Source organism: Diadema setosum, chromosome 22 (genome assembly GCF_964275005.1).
Source record: "Diadema setosum chromosome 22, eeDiaSeto1, whole genome shotgun sequence".
Lineage (NCBI taxonomy): Eukaryota > Metazoa > Echinodermata > Echinoidea > Diadematoida > Diadematidae > Diadema > Diadema setosum.
Genome location: NC_092706.1, coordinates 3,789,583 through 3,809,056, shown reverse-complemented (window position 1 = coordinate 3,809,056; position 19,474 = coordinate 3,789,583). Strand labels below are relative to the sequence as shown.

Here is a 19,474-nt window from a genome sequence, read left to right as displayed (position 1 = left end):
CATTGTCACGGACGTATGTTGCCAACACAACACTGTACAATTTGTATGGAAATTAAACAAATAAAATTGAACTACATTAAATTCACCCAGCAGGAACACATATTTTTCTACACCCACAAAGGTCAATTTCATGTTGAAGAGGTTATCACACCCAGTTGTGACTTATCCACTCTTTACAAGGCCAACATTTTCGTTTTTATGCAATGACTGTCATTTTTCCACATTAAAAGACTTTATATAGGTTGCATAGCTTGTCTACTATATGCCTATTGATATTTCCATTTGACAGACATCCTAGATTTATATCTGGACATGAACAAAGTACTGATCATCATTGTAATCTCAAAAGTTGTAATCTGAAATAAGGATATTGATACAGATTTGGTGTTACAGCTTTCCGATGGTATGCAAGTCTTAAACTCAACAGCTCCAAACTGCACACAGAAACAGAATTAAAACAGTCACCGAAATCAGCCATCTGTAGTGAGCAAAGTATTACACAGTATCATATGTCAAAGCGATGTTGTACTATGAATTGGTAAGATCCTAGAATATGCTGTTTGTGGTTTTATAAATCCAAATGACGAGGTTGTTCACATCACACAAGATGCAATATGTGGCAGCTGTGTGTGTCCACCTACCTCATGGAGCTCATCGTTGTCAAACTCTCCAGTCTCAGCCCAGTACTCCATCTCAAGCTGAAGGTCAGTGGGAAACAGGAATGCCCTGGGATGGAAGGAAGCACGGAAGGAATGAATGAATTAAAGAACGATTGTGAGAATGAACTAATGGGCAGATGGGAGAGATGAACGAACAAGCAAACAAACAAACAAACAAACAAATGAAAGAGAGAAATTAAGAAAGAAAAAATAAATAAAGAGGACACAGGGACTTATTGGAACAACATTCTTGATACATAATAAACTTGGCCATGAAGAGACAGCAAAGTCCCATGCATTGAACTGATTGGAAGTAACTCAATTTTCCATGCAACACCTGAGCAAAACTTTGTGACAATAAAGAACAAAAGATTCCCTAGCAGAGCACACAGATATCTGTCATCAAGAGATTAGTTAATAATGGATATAAAGACAAATAAATGGGAGAACAAGTGTGGACAGACACTAACTTTCTTTGAGTGAACTATCATTACAGAGTTTAAACATCTTGGACAGAGATGAATAATTTGTATTCTTTCTTGTCTTCAACCTCTCAAAAAAGTCCAGTACTGAAGTAATGTAATATGAGATGAGTGGAATTGAAATTGTGTTTCAAACAGGGCACTCCACCATATTTCACTAGGCAATAAATCTGCATATTGGTTCACTGTTTACCCTGCTGGAGACAATATGGTATGACATGTAATCAAGGCCTGGTTAGATAGAATACAAATATTTTTTATTTATTTGATGGCCGACATCATGGCCCACCTGAGAGAGCTTCGTGGAAGCAGAGTAGTAAGGTACAGAAATGACAAACTATAACTCAGAACAAAATCATAGAAATAGACACCTAAGTTGATCATGCATTACAAGGGAACACTGATATTAGTAATAAAGACAGCTACAGAAAGTGCAGATGGCAGCTGTATCAAGCATAGCTTGAAGGCATGGTCAGCCTTATATGACAAACAATGACGGGCAAGAAAGCTTAGATGTAACTTACCACTCAGCGTCCACAGTGCCCGTATTTTCCAGCATGAGGTGCACCAGGCACTCCTCTGCGCCAACTGGCGAGGCGCTGAAGTTGAAGTCTAGGATGGCGCGGGTGAGCACCACCGCCTTGCGCCGCATGTTGTGCCTCGTGACGCGGGAGAAGATGAGCTCCTCCGGGCATGGGTCAGAGTCCAGGCAGCTGTTCAGGCTGGTGGGCAGGGAGAGATAGTGGACAATTTGAAACAGATCTTTATATTACCTGTTCCGTCACAGGAGGAAAAACACAAAGACCAGCGACACTTGTGATTTGTAGGATTAGTGCCCAGACATTTCATATCAAAATATATTATGCACTTTCATGTATGCACATCTGACACATATATCAAAATAAGATATATCATCATCAATTTATGTTTTTCACTGTCTGAAAAAAAACAAAACAGAAGGACTGCTATGATTTTCATATATCAATACAAGGCACATTCCGATAAACATGTTGTATTCTGCTGCTTACTTGTGGGTACGCTGTCACACTGCTGATTCTCAACACAATATAAACATAACTTTCTGTGACATGCATAATAAAGCAATTCAAAGCAAGCTAAAAAAGAGATCCGAATTAATCAAATTGGGTACACAGTTATAAAATACTCTAAACAGGTCCTTCACATATATCAGATTTTAAAGCTTAATGAGATACAACTCTATTTTTGCACTTCATGGCTGTTTTAGACCAGTTTTTACTGCAAGATGGTAGTGAATGCTTACCTGTCAAGGGAGAAGAGACTCCAGAGTCTCGCTTTACTGATGCCTGCAGCGCTCCCATAGCATCGGGCATCGGTGATCTGGAGTGTGGGATAGACACCGACAGCCGTCACTTCGCACAGTGCATAACTCTCCTCACTGATGGGCACGAGGGGGCCCTCCTCCTCGCTCAGCGTCTTCTGGCTCTTGTTGGATGCTACCTCGGAGGCCCCACCGCCCTCCTGGGGGCCACGCCCATCCTCCTGCTTTCCCTCCTCCGCCTCAGCCTCCTCCTCTTCCTTCTTCCTCCTCATCTCCAGGTCTGGGATGGACGGAGTCAGGAGCCGGTAGCTGATGGTGAACGTGTAGCCGAGGCGACGCTCCGGTCGCACCGTGGCGCGGATGACCCGTCGGGAACGAGCTGGCAGGATGTCGCGAGTTCTATCCAGCGTCAGCGCTGAAAGACGAAGTTAATGGCTCATTTTAAGTGTTTCATCGCATGTTGATGATGCTCAGTGGTCTCAGGAGATCTACAAAACATTATTCTATAAACAGGCACACAAATCAACTGCCAAGGCTTGAATTATGGGATGTGCCTGATAACTAGCACTCCTGTTTGATTCTATGAAACTTATTTTCATTCAATCTATCTCAAGATATCTCATCATACAACTCATTGCTAAGTTTGGTTTATATCATTACAATGGCAGAATTCACTTGGTACTTCACGGTGATAATATTGACCCAAATGGCATCCTATACACTCAGTGACACATGCAAAAATTTGGCAAGATTGCACTATATTGAGAAGCTACCCCACTTAAGACATAATTGAGACGATAGCAATGGAAATATCTCAACTTAGCCACATTTGAAGGGCAACCTTGTTGAGGAAACAATACATGTTTGCTTGGCAAATGTCCTGGGTTTCAAATTTATCTCAGCAAATGAACAATGGACACAGCTAAATAAAGTGAATGCATTTCTACTCAGAGTCAGAAAAAGAATGCAACATTACTAACAATTGAGTTATTAGGCTTCTTCTCCCAAGAAGCAAAATTGACACTGGTCTTGTTCAAGGACACTGGGGCCCTTACCAGGGCTTGAACCCATGACCTACCTATTCCAAGTCAAAAGGTTCAAACCACAGGACCATGCCATCACCTCCACACTTACCAGTCTCATCCGTCCGGGATGCCTCTTCTGCGTAGCTGCCTTCCAGCGCCTGCTCGACGTCCAGCTCGTAGTGCAGGCTGCAGTTGCTGCAGTTGTGGAGGACCACCTCCCGGGTGATGGCCGTGTTGACGATCACGTCAGAGAGATCAAGGACGGCATTCTCACACTAGAGAGAGAACAAAGAAATAAAGATGGGGGAATTCCCAGATTGTCATCTATCTGTCTTAGTGTGTATTATGCAATGAATACCGACCATCACTTTTGAAAGTTTTCAATTGGCCTTCCATTACGTCGAGTGAAAGGTTTTTAGGTTTTTTGTTGTTTTTTTTTTCATTTTTTTTTTCATAAAGCACAATTGAAATGAATTGAATTGAGTAAGAATGGATTATCTCAAATAGGACACAAAAAAACAAACTATGTATTCATACCAATAATTATAAAGAAATTGTGTAGTCAACAACAACAACAACAACAAAAACAACAACAACAAAATATTGACAGGCATACATCTCATACTTTGAATTCAGTATCTCATCTTCCCAAATATTTGGAGCTCTGTTCACACTCCCTTTTGTTTCATTATGAGTGCAGTATATTGCCTACCTTTTCTTTGCTTTTACGCTAATGGAGGGTGTTGTGACTGGCATGGTGTTGAAGTCAGCATAAAATGTGAATTAATTGTAAAGAGGATACATCTGGCTCAGATGAACAGAGAGAAAGCAATGCTGATGTTTACTTCCCCAATGCCCAACAATCAGTCTTTCAAGTTTCTCTGAGAACTCATTTTCAATGTTACTGCAGATTTGGTCTGTGAAAATTTCATCAGGAAATGGCCTTCAAGAATCAGTACAGTGCATAGCCTTTGGTTTAATTCCTACAGCTTGTCAATGACATTTCCTTTTATGCTTATATTCCAACTTAATTCCAGCTAATGATTACTGATCCTCAACAAAGTTTCTTACCTTAATCCTTCCGATGGACCCTTCTCCAATGACTCTCAGCAGGAAAGTCTTTCTTCTACTGAGGTCCCTGCAGAAAAGATATATTGGATGCATTATTGCCCTTGTAACACTAAAAGACTGACATAAGTATTATACCGGAAGTAATGAAAACACAAGTGGAATTGCTGCAGTTGAGATTTAAAACTAACTTCAGAACAAATATAAATGCAGTTGTGTGTGCTCATACGTAATCATTATATATGTGTGTATGCTTGTATGAAATCATTTATTAAGTGGTATGATTACTTTGGAGGTAAGTAAGGTTGACAAAAAGTTACAGGACATGGACAAGATAACTCTCAAGCTTCTTCCTAGGGAAGCAAAAAGTTTCGCAACTAAACAGGGAAGGAGATGGGGGCAAATTGGGGAAAGGGGACGAGGAGAAGGGTGAGTGGGCAAGCGAGGGCAGTAAACATCGAGTACTTACCCAATGTGCCTCATGTCTTCAACATACATGGATGGCTTGATGACATATTTGATCTCTTCGCTCGGCGTGAATGTCCATATGTGGGACTGGGGGAAGAACAGAGCAATGTTTTGAATGTTACAAAACAATGTATAATCATGATTCACAGACTTCTGCATACACTTAGTGAAAAAGGTGGATACTTGTGGTAACATGCCAGTAGAAGAAATTATTAACAAGGATAAACACACTTATGAAGAACAAGAGAATCCAATCCACATAGCTTAAAGGGATGGTACAGTATTGGTGGAGATGAGAATGGGCTTTTAACTTTTTGCGAGATACCAAGAAAACACTTATGATATAGTACAGAGCATACCATTTTAAGAGGAATTCAAAGTTTATTTGACAAAAATCTGGTTTGGAATGACTGAAACATCCAGAAACAATTAGTAAAACAAAGCAATCGTACAGTGTAATAAAGTGTGGGTCCCACACTTTATTAGAATCGCTCTTTTTTGGATATCTCAGCCATTTCAAAACCAATTTTCATCAAATAAACGTTGAATTCCTCATAGAATTACATGCTCTTTCATATTTCATAAGAGGTTTCTCATTATCTCACCAAAACATAATAGAAACCTGAAATCAGGTCTCAACCAAAACTGTACGATCCCTTTAAACAAACTTGGTTCAAGTAAGAATGCTTCACTTATATTTGCAGAGTGCAGTGAGACTGAGCCAAGTTTTCAAAATTACACTCCAACCAAAGAAAATGCAACTGTACATTACCAACTCCAATGAACACAGTCTTGCTCTGCCCAAAAGTAAGCTGCTAATGCCATGTCATGAAATTGTAAAACTTGGACACTTAGAAGGAATCAAGAATGGTACAGCATCATTCTTTTGATACATCTTTTATTCATAATCACCTTAAAATTGGAGTCACTCTAGAACTGTCGACATCAGTACACTCATGATGTATCACATTTTCAAAGTTTACAAACAAGTGCTTATGGCCACAAACTATTCAATCTCCCCATAATTCACTTCCTCTTTAACATAAAAATCCATTCAAGGTTTACCTGTGTCTCGTTTGGTAGGATGATGCCAGACGTTGGGTAGACTGAGAGCAGCGCCCTCTGGTGGTGAGGCACCTTCCACTGGTATTTCAGCGTGATGCGGGATGTGTTCTTCACCTTGTAGGATCGCCGTGACGAAGTGCCGATGCAAGTGGACTTGAAGTACAGCACACCCTGGGAGAATGGCAACGCAAAGTTCGTTAGACAGAGCTGCATGCTCATTTTCGGCTCTTGCGATGATCCAAGTACTTTGATGTTACAGAGCAATCATGGAAATTGATGATTCATTGCTACTTCATAAACACATAGGGTGCATTCGAGCACTCTAAAGCAAACCAAAGCGAACTTAAACTGAACTGTGCCAGATTTGGAGCATTCGAGCGCTCTGTTGAGAAAGTGTACCTCATGAGTTATAGGGGGTCACGCACTTTGTAGCAAGAGGGTCATTCACCTGGCATGCTTAAACTACTTACAGATGTCTCGAACAAAGAGAATGAACTCTTTGCATTATAACGTATGAGCATGTTATGCGCATTCTTCACATGCAAACTTTTGGTGCGCATTTGGTACCCTTTTGGAGCATGTCACAAAGTGGTCCACATTTGGCTCAGTTTAGCCTGGTACTGTACACTTTACACTTTAGGTGCGGGTACGGTACGGTACAGTTCCCTTTAGGAGAGCGCTCGAACGCACCCATATAGAGTCAAAAAGAAAAGGACAAACCCATCACCATTCAATCATTTATTTACTTTCATTCTGATTTTTTATTTTTCTTCCAACAAAACATAACACAGAGTAAATCAGGAATTATATCATACGCATAATATCATATACATTAGATTAGGTCCACTAAAAAGCAATGCTTGTAGATTGTGAACCACTCATCCTCAGGGAGTAGACATTACCTCTGTATCCAGGAGGACCCTTGGCTGTTCGGATGACCCCAGAGCATCGATGGCCTGGATGTGTTTATCCGAGTCGTTGAGGCGGCATAGGAAGCGGTGCCGCAGAGATTTGTCCTTGACTGTTGGGGTGACCCTGAAGACAAAGAGCTGATGCTTGTCCCGCAGGAGGCCGGAGCACGGCTTGACCTTGAAGGTTCTGGGTGGGATAAAATCCGATGATACTAATCATCTTAATCACTTCAGTTTGAAAATCTTTTTATCAAATTTGTGCATTACACAGCCATTAACTCATGCAAGCAAAACAAAAACTGAAAGGCTAATGATCATCGTACAGTCATCTTCTGAAAAAAACTCTGCGCTTGCAATAGCAATAAACAAATCTCAAATACAGGACTAAGAATACCTCAATGAATATTTCACTTTCACACAATATTGTAAACTGAGAAGTAGAACTATGTGCAATGATACTGATTTTGCACTGAAAGATCTTTGAGGTTGGAATTCTTTATGAGTAAGTAACTCAAAGAGGAGTCACAGTCTCTACAAAATCTACTTACGCCGACGGGTCATCTGGTATGTTGAAGTGGATGGGTGTGGTCCCCTCATTGCTAAGTAACAGAGTCTTGTATATGGAGTCTCCAATGTCTACAGCTGGGAAAACCTGGAAGAGAGAATCATCCCATCTTGTCATTCAAATCTTACTAACTACCCATCATAGTTAACCCACTGAGGACGAGTCTTGCATATACTTGGGCAGATGTCTATGGGAAATGTGTGTTGCAGCAAAATCAGTCCGTCCTCAACGGCTTAAAGACGCGGTAGTGTGGGGACACCATGGAGAGCGAAGGCCTGGCCTGGCTCAGATATATCCGAGAATCCCCGTAATGAATTGTGTAGAGCTTTATCACTGATCTCTGTGTAAGTACATACACAGCTGAAGATTCATGGCAGGAGTTGACCATTACCGATGAGCGTATGCGTTGTTGCACCTATTCACTGCTGGGCACTATTCATGGTTTTTTAATCTACCCTGCTGGGCAGCAAATGAGGATTGATTCTATCTGGCCATTCATGTCTCCCCATGCTACTGGGTCTTTAATTCTGGCATTAGCTCACCAATATTGGGCAAAACGAAGGCCTATATTCTTCATCAACTAAACCCAACAAGCATCTCATATAGCATTGTTTTACCAAGTACAGAGTGGTTAACACCATTAGCCTGACTTTGCAGGAATGACACCTGAGGTATTAGAAGTACATAAGCCACAACATTGTGCCGAATTTCTTCAAAGGTGATACATTACATAAAGCAGACAAACTGTTTGTGTCATCAGTGATATTGTTCCTATATAACAGCAAAAGCCTTTGAAATGCATAAATCTAGTTGCTTGACAGGAGGCAGATGCTCAGGAGCACAATAGATGCACCCAAATCAATTCTAAATCATTTACACACAAAATATGACAAAAAATCTCCACAACAGTCCCCTAACAGATGCACTAACAACTGCTCATGAGCAACTGATCATTGTAACTGCTATGCTACTGAATGAAGATGAAGCTGCCTTGTACAACAATGCAGGCCTCTTACCAGTTTTCTTGTGTCCAGTGTGTACCGGGGAAGGAAGGTCTCGTTGTTTGGCTGGAATGTCTGGCCGACGGCCGACACGGTCAAGCACCAGGGCGGACAGAACGTCTCATCCTGGACCAACCTATAATCTCGCATGCTCTGCCAAAACGAAAAGACAAAACATCATGGAATGTTTTCTTCCTCATAATCCAATACTTTAAAAGTGGATATTTTTCGCGCTCGGCTGGGTAAGATGAATTTCACATGTTTTTAATTCGGCGGAATGAGGACATTACCCATTGAAACATAGGCATGCAAAAATATTTGCCTGCTTTTATTTTCGCGCTAGCTTCTGGTTGAGCGAAATGCACAAAAATTTCCACTTTGACAGTTATAAGTGTCATTAAGAATAAATATAGATGAAAAGTTTGCTCACATTCTTTTTGCATGGCTTACACAAACACTCATGTATTCTTCAAAGACTTCTTTCCTTTCTTTCTTTCTTTTTCAAACCTTAAATTCTGAAACAAAATCTAGAAATCTACACTTCAATATTCACATCAAATATGACCCCCTTCAAACCACTTTTTATATGTTTCCTTGTCACGAGTAGGTACCTTAGTTTGTCCAAATTCCTGTAGTATGTCGTCAAAAGTAGAATAACTAGTGAGAACAGGAGGTTGTATCTATCTTGACTCACCTTGTAAAAGGCATAGCCTTCAAGTTCCACACCAAAGAACTGATTGGGGGCATTCTGAAAAGAAGAATGATGGATACAACATTTCTTTTTAGATGTTTATTAAGATTTTCTCATGAATAACTGTAACGTTCTGTGATTTCTATCTGCACAAAGAGATATTTAACTATTAAATCACACTGCATTGTAAAGCTGTACTGCTGAATGATGTGGTTCACTCACTCTACATCCTTTGATTTCTTTGTGGTAATTTATGTTATTTTTTACACTCATGGTTGGTATCATGTCATGCTCAACAGTCTGAATATACAAGCTACTGAAGCTATCAATGAATACCTTCTTGAGATAAACAGATGAAATGAAATCATGAAATTTAGTGTTATAACGTGGCATCAATTCCAACATCCTGATCCAAATAACATCTTACTCAAACAAGACAGGACATCTCACTCATCATATATTTTACTAGTTGCATTCATCTTACCGGTTTGAACGTCACCCTGAAAGATGATCTCTTCAGGGGTGGAATGTCGGCCGTTACCGGGGTAACGGAAAAGATGTGGTTTTCGTCTCCCATCCAGGTGATGGTGATCTTGCCCTTGGTGTGGTTGGTGATGTCCAGCGTCTTCTGCTGGGGTCGACGGAGGTCCATCACATTCCCAAAGTCAACGTGGGTGTTGTCAAGAGTCACGTGGACGGGTTGCTATGGAAACAGAGCAGATACATGGGACAACTTCATTTTTAGATCACATAAGGCCTCACTGCTATTGCTACTGAATAAAATGAGAGATATGGGATGGCCGTTAAGAAGGCTGCGAAACTTTAATCTAGTTTAACTGAATTGCTATTCATTTACAATCACTGTCAGCACAACATCACCATTATTTACAACAAATAAACTAGAAAACAAACATTATAACCTTTTGAATCCAGGACATGGACAAATTCAATAAACAATTGCATGCAATACTTATTGTAGTTTGCACAACAGGCTGCAATCAGCCCTCACAATGAATTGATTTGAGTTTAGTCATGATCTGATCTGGCATCTTTTCAGAATACTGACAATAAACACAACATACTAATCCCGCTTATGAAGAGGATTCATAAAAATGGATGGAATGGCGTTATTTAGCTAGTTGAGGAAAGTCAAAATACATGATCTTTATTTCCTTTGACAAAGTCAAACTTGTACTATACTACCACAAACCCCACCAGTCTGAATAAATCACGAGCTGAGCTTTCTATGTCTCTGCTTTTTGTATCATCAAAGTAAACCCCATCATGAGAAGGACACAGGCTGGAAAATGGTTTTATCTCTGACTACAACCCTGCAAATCTGAAATAAGTCAGCAGTTGGGCTCACCGTGTGCTCGCCGTGTCTGCCATCATCAAAGTACTCCTTCATGGGGAGGAGGGGCGCTGGAAGTTGGAGGAGATCCTCCATGGATTCCGCCGTCGGGTGCATGAGGCAGCTGTTATCATCCAGGCAGAGCTTACCGTCCTTCACCATCTCGTTCAGGTGCTGATGGGGTCATGGCAAGTTTAAATCAGAGGTGGGAAGATGGAAGGGGGGGGGGGGGAAATTCTCATTTAACCAAATTTTCGTTATTGCTTTCCTCAACAAATTTCCCTGTGATCAGTGTTGACAATACTGATGTAATACTGATGATGATGATGATGATGACACAACTACTACTACTACTTATCATCATTATCATCACTATAATGATGAAATACTTGACTTTATTCACTCAAGACAGCTTGTTACACATAACCATGGCTCGTCCAGAGGGCCCAAATATTGTCAATATTTCAGCATTGCTAGTTACTCATTCATACAACTGGGTAAAGGGCAGCACGAGTATGACTGCTTGTCCAATGATCAGTACTGAGCAAGATTCAAACTCGGGACATCCTGTTCGGATTAAATAGTCCTGTGCACTGTGTGGCAATGTCCCTACATGCAGCACAGTTCTTATGGCACTGTAGAATTGCTGTATGAGTCATCTCATATATCAGAGGGAAAATAGATTTCATTTTCTATTTCTCTTGAAATTCTATCTCAGGAGCTGGCTATGATGTATGTAGTCATTTGGAAAGTGGTTAGCAGAGAAGAGAAACATCTCACTCACCTCAGGTGGGAATACAGAGAATCCCCTGGCGACGTGCTGCCTGTATCGCGTCAGGTGTTTGGGCTGGAGAACGGCTGGTTTACACAACTCTGTATGGCATGTGCCAATCATGTCCACAAACAAGGGTTCCTGTGTGGAACAATTGCCACATAAAACTTTATAAAGGCCACTGAGAATACTCTGGTTGGAGACATTTTGACTTTTAGAGCACCAACTGTCCCCTTGATGGGTAAGATAGGTTAGGATGATTCATCTGCCGTCATGGCATTGCAGTGTGTATGAAGACTGACAAGGTGAAACATACCTCAATTCTTACATTTGGATACACTCATTTCTTTGTTTTATTCTCTTGTGTAGGGGAGAGAAAGGAGGGTAATTTTTCCACAGGGTAACTACATTACTGCTTGACACAAATTTGAAAATTGTGTTAAGGCAGTCTTCTGGACTACAGTTGTAGTGGTAGAGGAACATGCATGATACTGTTTCACTTAACAAGTGATTCAGAAGACTGCAATGAATAAACTACAACACACCCACATCTCATTAGTGAATGCCCCCAGAGGAATTAGCCACAGACCAGCTGGTAACTATTCAAGTTTGGAATAATTTGCAAGACAGCACTGATACTGCTTGAATTAAAGTAGTGCATTTCATGTGCGCATTGAATGAAGACCAATCTTTGTTGGAACTACCTTGCAGTATAACGAAGGTTTACTTTTGAGGATCAAAACGTTCAGTTTTATTGATGGAAGGACTGCATATCATCTACACTGGATGCACTCTCCAACTCTAATTACTACTCTTGCATCATACAATGCAACTTTTACTAATGTCACCACTCTTTTTGTCGCTGCCAATTAACTCCCTACCTGGTTCTGGACAACACAGGCCACCCTGCGGTAGTGGTTGATGGGGTGGAACGGGGTGAAGTTGACGATGATGGTCTGGGTAGTGTGTGGCTCCACCTTGCCGCACTGCACGCTCATCTCGAAAACACTTTCTTGGCAGTCCAACATGAACTACGAGACCAAACAAAAGTGTACAGACGGGACAATATAGATTATTCAAGAAGAAAGATGAGATATCAAAAACAAAAGACAACTTTAAGTTATTCTCTACTTAGCTCCTATGCATCCACACAAATTCAAGAATTGACTGACGAGCTTTCTAACTGGTAAACAGTTATGTGTACAAAATTTGAATCCACAGAAATGATGCAAAATGTTTTAATTCTGCACATGCATTATGTGTCGTTAATACAATTTTTTTAGCATGATGCTTACCTATCAATAGTGAACTTAAACATGGTCATCAAGAAAATAGTCAAAGGAGAACAAGAAGATATAATATTGTACAATTTCTGTTGATTGCTGGGATACTTCTAATTATCATACAGCGATATTGCAACAAACTAGACAATAAGTGATAATGGAGCAACACTCCATAATATTTCAACATTCAAAATTATCTAAACCCATCTAAGGAGATATTGGTAGACCATTTTCAAGCATGCCACAGATTCATTCTATACCATAGGCATGTTTAATAGCTAAATTCATCTGTGTCTTTACCTTAGTTGCTGAAAGTCAGTTGTAGCTACAGTAGTAGAAGTTGTTTGGACAACTCACCTGATATGAAGCAGCAACATCTGATTGGTTGATGATGTCCAGGGTTCGGGTCGAGGACTCACCCAGATTTAGCAGGCCAAAGTTTAAGACACTTGATCCCAGTGTCACATGGGGGCCTGGTCATATGAATAAATACTTGTTAAGATTGGGTGTCATACATTCCTTCACAATCCTAACACAATCAACATATGCACAACAGAAGCTGCATTGGAAAATATGGCGCATCTACAATGTATTCCTCATTTGCTATCAAATGGATTTTTTATGATTACATTTTTTTTTTTCAAGGAAAGTTCATCACCACATTCTACAAATCTAATGTTTTGTGACAAATGGTTCTGTACAATCTGGAGTACCCAAATTGACAATACCTTACACAAAGTACTATTCATACTTGTGTTATTAATGATAATTAATGGGAATACATAAAGCACAGCTGTACCATATGAAATGCTACAACATGTATGGAGAAAACATTTCACAGAACAAATATTGGCATTTAATTTTAAATGGATTTCTCACAACACACAATGTTACAATGCATAATTGCCATAACAGCTGACCAACTAAATGAGTAATATAATATCATCTTGACCAAAAAAAAAAAAAAATGAAAATCAATTCAAGGCCATTAATCCCTCACAGGTCTAAGTATTGTAAACCCCATTACATGTGATATTATCTTGGACGGAATATGGAGTCGGAGTCTTAAAACAGAAAGGAAAGCTTACCTTTGCATCGGCCATGGAGCTTGACCACCGTTTTACTGACCTTCCCGATGGCCTGGATATGGAGGTAGTCCACACTCTCCTCATTCACAGTGTTGGGTGTAAAACTCACCTGTAGCATGATACACAGGTGATCACATTGACCAGAGTTAATTCAAATACAGAGGTCAGAGGTCTTTATGCTTCATTATTACTTGCTAAAATGTATACCATGCATACACCTAAAGTGTTATAGGGGTTTCATTTTCATGAATTTCACATGTCGACAAATATTTTCAATAATAAACATGGTAAAGTACTTCCTCCCACAACACAAATACAATATGTACTGTAAAATCGGCAATACGTGCATGAAACTTTTGTGAATTTCGCGAGGAGTCAAGATTCTTACAAGTAAAATGCACATGAAAGTTGTTGTTTTTATAAACGATGCATTGAATGCCAATGGCAATTCATGAAAGTTTCATGCTGCAAATGTTTCTGGTTTTCAAGTACACTGCAAGCTGGGAAATGGCAAACTTTGCTCCTTGAAAAGGGATTAACACTTAATTTTTATTCAAAGTCCATGCTGTCTGGTGCCCTTTAAAGTACAAAAATGTAGGTGGATTCTGAATGATAAACATACAACAGACAATCATCCAACATTAGCACAAGCAGACTAGCCCATTTAAAGGAGGGGAGAATCTCACCGGTATTCTGCTGACACTCTGAGGAGGGGCAGTCCCTGCCTTCTGGTGACAGGCAAACACTGTGTCCATTCTGGTGGTTGCTGTGGGGTGGTCCACAGTGAAGGGAGCATTCACCTGTACGGCAAAGAAGTTGGCAAGTCTATCAATACTGTCTTGACCAATCATTTGGTTCTCTATATCAATCAGTGTCCATCAAATTCATCTGAAGGAGCAGAAACAATTAATGGATTCACAGCCCACATTGTCTAAATTACACTTCTTTGAGTAGCAGAGAGGTGCTACATCCTTGCATCACTTGAAGGGTGAACATAATTTCTAGGCTAAAGTTTGTATATGTGAATACATATCAGTCTATTTTGTACTTGTAAGAATTAAATGTGTCAGCATTTCTAGTTTTAAACTGCAGAAATGATCATAATGATTGACTGGAGAATGTTCAGCTGCCATAGTTGAAAATGGATTTCCTATCTGCAATTTCCATGCAAATCTATCGAATAAAATTCAAACAGAAAATATCAGTTTACTCATGAAAAGGATGATCATTCTTATGATCATCATTATAACAGCAATGAAGGCAATGATCAAAATCACAGTGATCCTCATTATCAGCATTAGCAATACTATCATACTATAAATTTCCTAATCATAGGTAGCTACTACTAATACTACTGCTATTTTTGCTTCAAGTATTACTTCTACTACTGCTATTTTTGCTTAAGTACTACTTCTACTACTACAAACAATACACAAACGCCTGGAATACGTCAAACTGAATTTTATTTTACCGGAGCAAGGTTGTGTAATTCAATCCATTTCTCTGCCGTCGAGCCGATTGCCACATCGCCAAAGGACACAACGCTCTCAATATTGAGGTTCTCCATGGCTCTGGGGCTCTTCCCAGATTGAGAGACCAGAAGATGTGGCAGCTTGCCTGAGGCATTACAAGGAGTGAAGGAAGAGAGAGAGAAAGAGAGTGTGTGAAAGAAAGAAGGCATGGTTAGTACTCTACAACAGATACAAGAAAGAAACTTAAAATGTAACAATTAGGACACTAACCTCTCAAATAGGACATTTGACAGGCTAGGACGAACACATCAATCTTTGAGTACATATTCTTACTCTAAATAGTATTTCTATAGCATCTGTTACTTCAGTTGTGTACGAAAATGAATTATGATACAATAATATGAAACATTAGAATAATGATTTAACAGGATAGTAATATATACTGTGACTCAAAGCAGTTTTGTCCCTCTTGATGGAACATGGCAGCCAAATTTTTCTTCACTTTGCTCAGCATGCCACTGGCATGATTTATATGGGGCATACAGCCGCTCCCTTCATAGCATTATATGAGCTAGTTATGAGGAGGTAGCATAATATTGCATCATTTCAAATGATACACATCAGGCCCGGCTTGTAGAAAATGAGCATTATTCTGTGGCAAGGGGGGGGGGGGGAAGTCTCTTAGACCCATGACTCTGGATTGTCCATATGAACCCAAGGACACTAAGCTCATTTTCCCCCTTCTATACTGACCTATGCCCTCCAGTCGGAGTGTCTTTTTGCATGTGAATGCATCTGACCCGTAGTGGACCTCAGCAACAGTTTCGTACACAACCGCGGAGGTGGGCTTGAAGGTCGCAGTGATGGTACACTGAGTCTTGGGGTCAAGCACACCCGTCTGTGGCTCCAACACAAAGGGCAATGCCACGGACCAAGCAAACTTGGTAACCAGTTCACTGTGAGAGACAAATGAGATACGAAAAAGAAGTTTCATGAAAATCTGCATCCTCAGCTCATGCAGTTATAGCATTGATTGTGCAAATTTAGATTACATTAATTACCATAATTACACAGAAGATATTGAGCATGAATACATATTTTGGTCTCTCATTCAATGTTAAAGACACTTCCACAGAAAATCGCTGAACATTAAATGACAAACATCATAAGAATAAGTCAAAACAGGCAGCAAATATTGCACTTTCCATACAATTATAGGCCTTGCCATGTAGCAATCTTTGCCTCTGCTAGTTTCATCATTCATTCCACAACTCCACTACTGTACTCACTGCCATTGCAACCTGAAAATAAACAACATCATTTATTTTTCTAACACTGCCACCCCTAGGATGACTGTCATGATCATAATCATCATTAGTAGAATCATCAACAGTGCTTCCACCATCATTACTGTCTTCACACTTGCTTGCAGTGCAATTGTTTGATGAAATCATCACAGCCACGCCCCTGTACAGAAGCCGCAAGTTCTAAACTGTACCATCCCACTAGATTAGCAAATTGTGAACTTCTATTCTGCCTACCTGGTGTTAGACAGCTGGAAGTTGAGGGTCACCATATCCTGTGTGGCACACATGCCAAAGTTCAGCTGGCTCGGGAGTGCGAGTTCATGCTTCGGCAGGACGGCCCTCATGGGCACTTCAAACACGCCATCCTGGGGAAGGAAAACAACATCATATCAAACAAAAGTTCATATCTATAGCCTTGGCAATGCAATCAACCTTATCATTTGATACATCTACACATTGAAACAGGGCTGATGCAAATGCTTATTAGGGCATATGATATCAGTCTGCATGATACTAGGAAAACCTGATTATAATCAACAAGATTAATCTTCACTAAACAAGGTAATTCTGGACAACAGGTTTCTGAGGGACATGTTCTGCATACAAAGTTTATCCTAATTTCTTACAACAGAAAAAAAAAATGATAATAATGAACATCACATAAGCACTATTTTCTATCTTATAGCTCCTGAAAAAATAATGGGGACAGAAAAGAAGAAAATTGTCACAAAAACAGTGCAATGAATATTACAAGATTTTGAAAATAAAAAAATATCACAGTGAACTATGCAGTTGGCACTATGGGAACTCCAGCACATAAGTAATAATATATCTTCTCATTCTGCCATTAACACCTCACCTGAGCTTGAAATTCTATCTTATCAACATAGATATTCTTCTCCAAGGGTCTGAATGTGACTGGGAGGCTGTAGCTGGTTCCTGCACTCAACACAATTGGTTCCGGGTAGAGTGTTGAGAAGAAGCGGGTGTTTGGAGAGCTGCGGACAGAAAGAATATCATACATACAGTTCAACTGCATTCAACTTTCATCAATTCTAACAGGTTATACATCTACTGCAAGATCACCTACTGTATCACTCACACTCTAGAGTTAAGTATTTTGTAGCGAACCTGTAAAACTTTTGCATAGGTCTTGAAATGAATAATTTTACAATTTCAACTCATGGTCCACCTAAAATTGTAATTCGGTCATGGTCTAAAAAGGCTGATAACCACAAGGGCACTATTTCACCCTACAATTGGAACAATATAAATCTACCCACTTTTTATTAAATAAACTTTTTATTTCATGAAAAATGATTGTTTCATTTTTATTCATGCTCAACTTTAAAATGTGATAGCACCCTTCCGGTTCTCAGCTGACAATATACATGTTTATATATTGTGACAATTCTGAATGCTCACTTCCCATGTAGAGTTACACTTGGGGTACAGACAGGTACAGTATCATTACAACATCTGCAAATCTGTGCAAGCATTATCTGTGCTCTAATGTACAGTGCTCACGAAAACATCCAACCTTTTAAATTTCCCTCATTATGCTGAGAGCAAATGCTAAACATAGTATGCGTATTGCTGCGATCAATTGTGCATTGAGAGCAGTCGACAGAGCATCAAATGCACACATTATACCCAAATATACATGTATCTCAAGTTACGTGTTTCATCACTACACTTGGGCAAGTGGCTCTTTTCTTTACAAAACTGTATCTCAAATCCAACTGGCTTAGCTGGGAATGTAGGACAGAATAACTCTTCATGCATCCTTGAAGCTAAATATATTTAGATCCCTGGAATTATGTCAATCATAGTAGAAAAAAAAAATCAGTCAATTACTGTAGATTTTACAAATATCACATTCACAGTACTCTTTAATCAACTTCCTCCAAGCATATTGTACAGATTTGAATGAATAGCACTGGAAGATTTACCTGAATTTCAGTTTCTGGGTCTTGACCTGCACATTCTTCAGCACGACGTGCTTGGTATACTCCCCACCAGGCTCCCACCCTTTCCATGTTAGTCCTTTGACCACCTCTATGCCAAAATGGTTGGTCTTGTGAGGGTTGGTAGCAGTGGACTTTTTGGGCACAGCCACTGGCATGATGGGGGAGTTTTTCCAGTCAGTTCGTCAGTCGAGGGACCAAACTGGAATATAAACAAATAAAGAAACCATTCCAGACAGGCTTTACCAGATTGTATTAATACACACTGCACTCTCTAAATTACTATAGGTAGATCAGGAAGGTAGATTGTTGTTACATTCATATTACTAGTCTAATTTTACTTTAACATATCAACTCAATTCATGAATTTCTTACGAGTTGTTTTTACTCCACCAGCATCAACTTATTTTGACGTCGATGCAGGGCAATTTGTTTGTTAATCAGTTGCAAACATATCAACTGCCTTGAAGTTGCAGAAATGGTCCATGCCATTATGTTTCACATTGCCCATATTCCTCACTTTTCTCATCTTTTTGAAGACTGTAAGCGATACAGCATACATAGACATCCCTACACATCCACACCATGCCTGCCAAACACTAACCAAATTTTGGACCAAAGTTACAATACGCCAGAGGCTAGAGCCGCAGAGGTGAACTGTACTGAGCAGGAAGAAGAAGTAATGTAAGCCTCATCCCCTAGATCTACTTCATATGAATCATATACACGAATCGTAGCATTGATCAATTTCAACCAGCCTTAATTGGCTTTGTTTCATGAGACTGAAGCCAAATCTTGCAACCCATATTCTACAAACCTAACGACACGTGTTACCCTGAGCTGGGACCCTGTTATTGAAGTGAGTGATTGATAGACCTCGTCTAGATTTAGACTTGTCTATGAGTAGGCCTATAAGTAGTTCATAGACGTTAGACACCTCTAACCGTGGTGTTACTGTTAGGCCTAACGTTAGGTCCTACTGTTTATTTAGACAAGGAC

The 19,474-nt window shown here is 39.9% G+C and overlaps 1 protein-coding gene across 1 annotated transcript in view; it reads right to left on the bottom strand.

Moving 5' to 3' along the window:
- Window positions 1-18,829, bottom strand: part of LOC140245538 (cilia- and flagella-associated protein 65-like) — a 34,728-nt gene extending 15,899 nt beyond the window's left edge. The window contains exons 1-23 of the mRNA XM_072325104.1: window positions 18,461-18,829; window positions 17,368-17,506; window positions 16,743-16,873; window positions 15,955-16,157; window positions 15,201-15,346; window positions 14,416-14,529; window positions 13,730-13,838; window positions 12,999-13,114; window positions 12,240-12,389; window positions 11,371-11,499; window positions 10,602-10,760; window positions 9,720-9,938; window positions 9,239-9,292; window positions 8,560-8,697; window positions 7,527-7,630; window positions 6,970-7,165; window positions 6,068-6,238; window positions 5,004-5,089; window positions 4,538-4,604; window positions 3,576-3,741; window positions 2,424-2,856; window positions 1,666-1,863; window positions 642-726 (exon numbers count right to left, since the gene is read on the bottom strand). Coding sequence (XP_072181205.1) covers window positions 642-726; window positions 1,666-1,863; window positions 2,424-2,856; window positions 3,576-3,741; window positions 4,538-4,604; window positions 5,004-5,089; window positions 6,068-6,238; window positions 6,970-7,165; window positions 7,527-7,630; window positions 8,560-8,697; window positions 9,239-9,292; window positions 9,720-9,938; window positions 10,602-10,760; window positions 11,371-11,499; window positions 12,240-12,389; window positions 12,999-13,114; window positions 13,730-13,838; window positions 14,416-14,529; window positions 15,201-15,346; window positions 15,955-16,157; window positions 16,743-16,873; window positions 17,368-17,506; window positions 18,461-18,633 — 3,486 coding nt within the window. The 5' untranslated portion in view covers window positions 18,634-18,829. The remainder of the gene's footprint in view (window positions 1-641; window positions 727-1,665; window positions 1,864-2,423; window positions 2,857-3,575; window positions 3,742-4,537; window positions 4,605-5,003; window positions 5,090-6,067; window positions 6,239-6,969; window positions 7,166-7,526; window positions 7,631-8,559; window positions 8,698-9,238; window positions 9,293-9,719; window positions 9,939-10,601; window positions 10,761-11,370; window positions 11,500-12,239; window positions 12,390-12,998; window positions 13,115-13,729; window positions 13,839-14,415; window positions 14,530-15,200; window positions 15,347-15,954; window positions 16,158-16,742; window positions 16,874-17,367; window positions 17,507-18,460) is intronic.
- Window positions 18,830-19,474: the final 645 nt, after the last annotated feature.